Genomic DNA, 9,147 nt, shown 5'->3' on the forward strand with positions numbered 1-9,147 from the left:
GCTCTTGGTTAAAATTCCTCCACATTAAGAAAGCTTTTTGACAAAGCTTTGTTATAAATTATAAATAATAAAAGATACACATGGTCCCATTAAAATGATTAAATAAGCTCTTGGTTTAGTTTTGTTTATTAGTTGAAAGCTATAGGCCCCATTAATATATTGAAAAATCTCCCTATTACGGATGGTTAACATTAGTTTTTTCATCTAAGGTATATAATATCAGTATCAGTCTCAGTCTCAAGTATCAGTTTCAAGAGGCCAGTAGTCTCAATCTCAAGTATCAGTACGCCAACACGGTATAATGCCACTATGTTCTGTCATGTCCTTACAAACAAGACCAAAACGAGTACTTAAAGCATGACAACAAAAAAGACACGATATTTTCGATTTCAATTCCATATATGATTTCTAGGAAGCATTCTTTTCCTGAAAAGACAAACTTGACAAGCATTTTTTCTTACCAAATTTGCAAAAAAGAAAAATAAAAATAAAAAAAAAGAAAAACCTTGAAGGTATCTACAAAAATTCAGAACCTTTCACAACGATTCAAAGTCTCATTTCTGATAATTCCAGGTAGCCAGCAACGCCGTTTTCTGTGATTTCTTGAACAAAAACACTTCATCAGATTAACAATAAAGTAACATAAGAACAAAAAAAAAAAAAATAGATTTTTTTTTTGGAAATTATGAATCATTGCAGTATCTAAAATCTTACCTTGCTTCTTCTCCTGCTCTATTAGAAATCAACAATCTTCCCACTGAGATAATGAAAAGTATTGCAAATTTTAAATGTTGTTAGTAAATATTTAATAAAGATTCAATTACAATTCATGCTAAAAAATAAATGGTGATCAATTTCAAACAATGACAAAACCTTCGATTCACAAAAGATTTAACTTTACCAGTTGTTTAAACTTTAGAAGGTAAAAAGAAGAGGATGCAAAAAAATTGTATGAAAAAAAACAATTTGTTCTTCCCAACAAGGGGTTGTTTGGTTGTGCTAAACAAAAATAAGATAATCTATGAAATTATGAATAGACATTCTTGAAAAAACTATAAATAACTTATAAAAAACATTATTATTGAATCTAAAAGTAGCATTTGCCAAATCTTTACAGAGAAGAACATTCTTACATCTTAATAGACTTAATGGAGACAGAACTTAATTGGATAAGGTATATATTGATATTTCTTTATGACTTAATGCATAAAGAAATACTCAAAATAGAAAGTCATGGAAAGGAGGCTTCTTTACTTAAATAATTCTTAAACTTTATTTATCCAAACAACAGTCAATCCAAGATTCATATCCTTAATATTTTTGACATAATGGAATTGTGGATTAGACATCCATCTTTTCCCTAAAAAGGAAAATTTTGATACCAATAACCATAGGAACTAATATGTGCATTGTTACCAAAACTGAATTCTATGACACATACTAATATTAAAAAAGTAAGGAATTTTTATGCAAATGAATGATTGAATTTTGACTTACCCGACTTAAATCTGAAGCAATGGCACTTCTAATCCTCTCTCCAGTCTCATCCCCTTCTCCTTCATAATCTGGAAGATCATGATTCCTCATATAATCTGAATCTTCATCAGGAAACTCCTCATTAGACTTTATAAGAAAATTATGAAGCAAACAACATGCAACCACAACATAAGGGAAAGATTCAATTGATTCCTCCATCCATTCTTTTGACAAAATCCTCCACCTTGATCTAAGTCTCCCAAATGCAGTATCAAGCAACTCCATCCCTCGATTATGTACAGAATTAAAAGCTTGTTTTGAAGAACTCAGATTCAAACAACCATCATTAACATCGTCTTCATCTTCATGATCATCAGTATCAGATTTTCGAAAAGGGGTGATCAGCCATGGCAAAAGAGGGAAGCAAGATTCACCTAAAATGTATTGAGGGATTGAAGTGCCATCGTTGAGTTCATAAGATGGACCAATTAATAATTCCCTTGATTCTTCAATGGAGGAGAACAGCTCTGATTGTCTTAAAACCATTTCGGGTTTCATTGTGCTAGGCCAACCAGCTGAAACGTCTAAGAATCTACCTTCTGAATCGACCAATGCTTGAACCATTACAGACCCATTTTCACCGAATAGGTTTCCTTTAACAGCAAAACTATCGATTCCTAAAACCCCACAACAATTGGGAAGTGAAATCCATCCAAAACCAAGTACGATTCTGTTCAAATCAGTCCTTAACTCGAAGAAATGACCTAGATTATCGATAATTGCTTTACATACCACAAAGAAAACCCGGCAGGCGGTCGGAGAATCGAGATCGAAGCGTCTTGCAACCGCATTGAAGGAAGCAGCGTGCGCGAGGCGGAAGAGAGTAGCGGAAACGGCGTAATTGGGAGGAATTGTGAGGGATGATAGGGAAGGGGTTAGGAGTGCGAGTAAGTAAGAAAACGATTGTTTAGACATTCGAAATGATTCGATGAATAACTGGTCGTTATCATTTTGTGAAGACATAAAGCGGTAAAACCATGAGGGTGGAGGAGGAGGGGGGCGGGGGACTGCGAAGGCGATCGGATGGTGGATGAGGGAAAGTAGGTTAGAGATGGAGAGAGACACAGCGGAAATGTTGGATTCGAGGGTTAGGGTTTGGGCAGGGTGGAGAGCGAGGTCGTGGTTGGCGAGGAATGAGTGAGCGGCGGCGGTGGCGGACGCTGCCGCTGCGACCAATTGAAGAAGGTTCTGGCGGCGAGTTGAGGGTGTTTGTTGCAATTGTTGTTGCTGAAGTTTTAGATTGTTGATATTACGTTTGGCAGCGGCGGAGGAAGATGACTTCGCCACCGTCGAATTCTTGGCTCCACCGGCGCCGGCCATGTAACCTCTAAAGCAAATGAACAAGGGGCAGGCAGGTTTTTCTTTTCCAGAACTGAAGGCCTTATTGTAGGTATTACCAGATAATATTTAAATTCCAAATAAATAGTATATTCCATTTATGGTCGATGAAACACCCCTTCTTGGTAAGCTAACACTTAGCTACGTGGAGTGGAGTTGTTAAAACGGCTCGTCATCGGTCGCTACACATTTCGAACACCGCTAGGGGGCTCGCCATCAGTCGCTACGCATTTTGAACACCGCTAGGGGCTCGCCATGGTTACCTCGCTACAGACGTAACGAGATGAGAGAATATTTGTTTGGCTTGTGATTGGATGAAGGGGGATTTGACCGGATTGCTAATTATTTGACTCAATTGAGATGTAATAAATTATTATCGACTTACCTTAAAAACGTTTTTAATATATATATATATATATATATATATATATATATATATATATATATATATATATATATATATATATATATATATATATAAACTACCATTCATCTAATATAAATCAAACCACACTCTCAAATCTAAACAATTTACACACACAAAATATCATATCTTTTACAAACTCTCTCAAACCACACTTATATAAGACCACATCTTAACAACTCTTTATACAAAACAATGTCGTCTTCGTCTTCGTCATCTTCATCGGACGATGTTTTTTATAGTGTAGTACAATCAATCTTCTTCATACGTAATAGGCTAGAACAACATCTTAACAACATTGAATCAAGCAATGTGCATCGTAAACGAAGAAGACATATCCAAAGATAGTGTGAAGCGGCCCACCAACATCCCATGTAAAATTATTTTTACGAGAATGCTATGTTTGAAGGATATTATTTCCACCGACGGTGCAGGATGCATAAAGATTTGTATATGCGTATTGTAGAAGGTGTGACTTCAATGTCTGAGTATATGAGGCAACGCCCGGACACAAGAGGTACGCTTCGATCCAATTCAAAAATGTATTGTTGTATTTCATATGTTAGCATATATCACCCCCCTAATGCACTAGACGAGAGGTTTTAGAATGTTTGCACGTATCGCCCATGAAAATCTTCATTAATTTTGCATAACTGTCATGTCTTTGTATGGTCCACGATATTTGTGCCGTCCTACTGCTAGTGACATACAAAAGTTGTATGCTCATCATGGAAATGTGCATGGTTTGTCTGGGATGTTAGGAAGTTTAGATTGCATGCATTGGAAATAGAGTATGTGTCCTAACACATATCATGGACAATACACAAAGGACAATTATCATTATCATACGGTCGTGCTTGACGTTGTAGCCTCACAGGATTTGTGGATCTGACATGCCTTTTTCGGTAGTTCTGGTGTAACGCCCCGTTTTTGGTATGTATTTGATCTACTTTTATATCAACTGTATTAGTGACTCGACGAGTGGCAGCCCTAACTCGTCGAGTAGATGCGAGGTTGGGACGCGGGTTTAAGTAATCTACTCGCCGAGTCCGCGCTTGGACTCGACGAGTAGGTCAGTCTAGATGAAACCCTAATTAAAGGGTTTGCACCCTATTTAAACAACATTATGAGCTTTAGGTCCAGCCTCCATCACCTCCAGAGCATTACTTTCGAAACCCTAATTTTCTTTTGGCAAACTTGAGCTTTCTTAGTGACTTGGAGGGTTTTTGGTGCATTGTGTATCTAGTAGAAGAGTTGGAAGGAAGAAGGATCAAGGGAGAAGGACTAGATCCAGGAGCAACATCATTTTCTCTTCACTTTCAGGTAATCAAGCTCAAAACTTGACTTGTGGTTTTATAGATTTTCTCCTTTGCCCCTTTATGGAGTTTTGGGGGTCAATAAGCTTGATCCTTAAGACTTGGACGTCCCAAGTCGATTCACCTTCAGATCTAGACTCTAGAACTGAGTTCATGGCATAAAGATGCAAGCCTTATGGCCATATTAGCCCATGCACCTCTTTAGACCTCATTTTGGGTCCTTAAAGCTTATACTTCCATGCATGCACATAAATTTCATAACTTTACGTGCTAGATTGGTCTTAGAAGCCCAAATCTACATTTTAAATGAGAGTTGTACGCCACAAATCGAGTTATAGACTTGGACAATAGGCGACTCGATGAGTTGTTCTTGGAACTCGGTGAGTCTGGGGCTTCAGTCCCCAATCTGTTGTGGTTCAAAGGAACCCAGCTGAGTGATAGCAAGGATATAGAAAAGTCTAGAGGAGCGATTCGATGTTTTAAGACATAGCCATAATATGGAAACCATGGGACTCGACGAGTGTTAGAACACACTCAGCGAGTCCAAGGCAATCTCCTTACCCACAAGAACAGACTCGACAAGTTGTTCATACAACTTGGCGAGTCATAGTATGGACGTGTTCATATGATGAAGGAGGACTCGGCGAGTCAGATGAAGGTTGAATATATGACATTATAGAAAGGGAGCTCATCGAGTCTTTGCTAAACTCGACGAGTAAAGTCAGATAGAAGGATAAAAGAAAGGATAGGGACTCGATGAGTTGGCGGCCCAACTCGGTGAGTCAGGTCAACTGGAAGATGACTTTGACCAGGGGAAAAATGATCATTTTACCCTAAGATTAGTTATCAGTGTTTGATTAAGTGTCTTTATGGGAATTATAGCCGGAGAGTTACCGGAGCAGCAGTCAGACAGTTCCCGATCAGCATTTCAGCAGTCAGCCTTATGAGGTGAGTTTCCTTCGAGTAGGAACGGGTCTACGGCCACAATGCTGGCCCATTTAGATGATAGTAGTTCCGGACTTCGGTCCGATGTCGGGCGGGGTCCGATGCAGTAGTATGTATGCTTGATGTCTTCGTGATTCATGCATGTTGTGATATGCGTTATATGATCCAGACTTCGGTCCGATGCAATATGTGATTATGCTATATGTTCATGTTATGTTATGTTCAGTTTATTCTAGACTTCGGTCTGATGTCGGGCGGGGCCCGATGTAGTGGGCGGGGCCCAAGTTATTCTGGACTTCAGTCCGATGTCGGGCGGTGCCCGATGCAGTGGGCGGGGCCCGATGCAGTGGGCAAGGCCCAGTATGTGTTATTTGTGTTATTGTATGGTATGTGGTAGTTTGGGGGAGCTCACTAAGCTTTGTGCTTACAGTTTTCAGTTTTGGTTACATGTACTTCCACTAGCAAAGGGAAGGGCTCGGGTTGATCGCATGGCACACACCACAGTCATAGCCTGGGAGTTCACTATGATGATTTGATATGAGATTTTGATTTGAGACAAATACTATGATATTTTATGGTACATGATTATGATTTTACTTATGATTTTGGATGGTTGATGGTTTTATTAATGTTTTAAAAACGAAATTTTTGGGTTGTATTTTTGGGATGTTTGATATGGTTCCCTTACTGATATTAATATTCTGAATAACTCCTTAATATTCAACAAGGTGTATGACAGTACTGCCCCAGATTCGTCATTTGTACTCTGAGGAACGAAATACAGGTTTGGGTACTATCTTGTGGATGTGATCTATCCTGACCTTTCTGTTTTCGTTAAAAGTTTGTCATGTCCGGATGACCATCAGATGTCCAGATTTAAGAGAGTCCAAGAAAAAGCAAGAAAAGATATCGAACGAGCGTTTGGAGCACTTAAAAAGCTTTGGCAGATAGTTTGCAAAAGCATCCATGTTTCTTGATATTTCTACTATGACAGAGGTGATATATACATGTATCTAAACATTCATCAACCTTTTTCTTAAAATCACAGAATTCAAAAAGTATATTTGTGATTTTGTTTTTCTTTAGTTTGCTAGTACCTTCTTAGGGAGGAGGGAGTCATTCCCTCCCAACCCACTAAACCCACTGTCACATCAGCTTTTCTCTTTCATTTTTCTTCATCTTTCCGTACCTACAACACATGGAAACCCTATCTTTTTCAACCCACTCAATTAAAAAAATACAAAACAATCAAGGTAAAATCTTAATTAGCAATAGAGTTACCGCCGGTACCACTCCCTCTTCAGCGGGTTGTTTCCTTGATTTCACTAACCTACTTTATCCTCTCTCTCTCTCTCTATCATTTTCTCTTGTACAATGTATTTTAAGACTTGTACCTTAGTTGTTTAGTATTTTTTTTAATTGAGTGGGTTAAGTCGGTTGAGAAAGATATGATTTTTGTGTGTTGTGGGCTGGGAAAGATTAAGAAAAATGAAAGAGAAAAGCTAATGTGGTAGTGAGTTCAGTTAGTTCGGAGAGAATAACTCCCTCCTCCCTTAAAGATTTTTCAAATGGATCCACATCTCTTGAGCTGTCTTACTATTTTAAACATGAACAAAGATGTTCGGTGTGAAGCCATAAAACGAGCACTTATATTTATAGATTCTTAAGAAATAGGCATTGGAGCATGAGTATTTGATCCAACACTATTAGCTAATAGTATTGTATAATGTTTGTGAATTGAAATTTTGAACGAAATATTCAAATAGCCAAAAACTATGAAATTGTCTCCATGTAGTCATACCAGGTACAAGTGTACATGTTACCAACTTTAATTTTTACAGTTTTTGTCAAACTTTTAAAAAAATTGAAATACCCTAATTTATGTCATTTCATGTATATGTTAAAAATTAAAATAATTATTATGTATTTATGGTTTCTACTGAAAATTAAAATGATATGCCTCGATTTTATCATATTTTTTGGAAATTAGGTGTTTTGTTAAATTTTATCAACATTGTCAATGAAAAAACCTAGAATATAAAAATAAAATGAGAACCTAGAACCGAAAAAGAATGATGGCTTGGTTTTTCAAAAGTTAAACAACGATTTTTTTTTATTTTTGGTTTTAGTTGAAAAACATAAGGGCTATCAAATATGCTCACTCCTAGTATTTAGGGGTTGTTTGTTTCTCTTAATTACAAAATTAAGAGACAATGTCTTAAAAATTCAGATTAAGATTGTTTGTTTGCCTCTTATTTTTTACCTCTTCAAATTATAAATACCTTTTAATTTTTCAGATATTAAACAACATTTGAATTTAAAAAAAAAAGGCGCGATCCTATTATGCCCTAGACATCAATCCTTCACCAAAACAATGCCTCCTCTTCTCCTCCCTCTGTGCATTCTTCTTCCTTTCACCCCCCCATTCGTCGACGACTCTGCTTCCCGTCGATCACTGCTTGAAACGTCGTCGCCGTGTGGAACGAGACTTCGTCCTCCGTCTCCGACAACAGGTTTGTTTCTTCCTTTTTTTCCCCCAAACTCGATAGTTGTTGTGTTTTTATGAATGATTTGGTTTGAAATAAATGAAATCCGCTTTCTCTTCTTCATCTGAAAATCGATTTCTCTTCAAACTTGAGTTCAATCGATAATTTATCTCTTTTATGTTCAAATCCGATTTTTTTTTTCTGATTTTGTGATTTTTTTATGTTCAAATCCGTTTTCTGTGTTTTATGCTCGATTATTATGTGTTCAAATCAGATTTTTTTTTTTTTTTCTGATTTTGTGATTTTGTGATATGATTTGTTGAAATTAGGTTATGCTGAAATGTTGAAATTAGATTTGTCATTGAAGCTCTTAAGCACACCAACTGTTTGTGAAAAGTCCTGTGAGGATGTGAGGTTCTATCAATATATGTTTTACAGAATGGTTTTTTAATCAAATCACAAAGTTGTGTTTGATGGGTATTAATGTTTAGATTGTATATTCTGTAATCATACCCTTGGTTGCAGTTTGATGGGTATAAATGGGTATTAATGTTTCTGAATTGAAGATAAAAAGATATTGAATAATTTGCTACAAAAATAAGAATAAAGGGCATAATGGTATTTTCCTTGTTATTATCAAGTGGGACTAGGTTATTCTAGATTACATGAAGCATCGAGACTTTGAATGGCCGGAAGAAAGGAGTTCGTTGATGGTTTAAAGTTTGGGTGTAAGAAAATTTTTAATTGGTATTTTGGTATTCTTTTGGAATTTTACATAAAAAGGTTTTTTTTTTAATGTGATCCATATAAACATACATTTGAGTTTGTTTTCATAGCCTATTGTACGCTTGTTTTTGTTAGGGTGAAGACATGAAATAGCAATGTACTTTTATATATTTCTTTATTATAGGATCATACTTTCACCTCTTCATATTAGAGCATAATATTTTGTATGGTGTTTATATTTTTTTATAATCATTTAAGGATTTTGGTTTGGTTAGTTTATAAATAGAAACATTGAATTCAACGAAAAATAAGACAGAAGGGCAAAATAGTCATTTTTATAATTCAGCACAGGAGTTCAGAGGTTCCAACCAAACAA

General features: G+C 36.5%; 1 protein-coding gene across 2 annotated transcripts; it reads right to left on the minus strand.

Annotated features, from left to right (window-relative positions):
• Positions 1 to 244: 244 nt before the first annotated feature.
• Positions 245 to 2,940, minus strand: LOC145053633 (LOW protein: nuclease-like protein). Of its 2 annotated transcripts, none has more exons than XM_079001704.1 (3): positions 1,498 to 2,940; positions 715 to 757; positions 245 to 593 (listed from the first exon to the last, which is right to left on the minus strand). In XM_079001704.1, exons 1-2 carry the CDS (start codon positions 2,854 to 2,856, stop codon positions 743 to 745), a joined length of 1,374 nt encoding a protein of 457 aa, XP_078857830.1. In that variant the 5' UTR covers positions 2,857 to 2,940; the 3' UTR covers positions 245 to 593; positions 715 to 742. The 2 variants fall into 2 exon arrangements, with proteins under 2 accessions (XP_078857830.1, XP_078857831.1); XM_079001705.1 differs by having other exon boundaries at positions 245 to 602.
• Between the last annotated feature and the right edge of the window lie 6,207 nt (positions 2,941 to 9,147).

Source organism: Lactuca serriola, chromosome 5, assembly GCF_051521515.1.
Source record: "Lactuca serriola cultivar US96UC23 chromosome 5, Lser_US96UC23_V15, whole genome shotgun sequence".
Taxonomy (NCBI): Eukaryota; Viridiplantae; Streptophyta; class Magnoliopsida; order Asterales; family Asteraceae; genus Lactuca; species Lactuca serriola.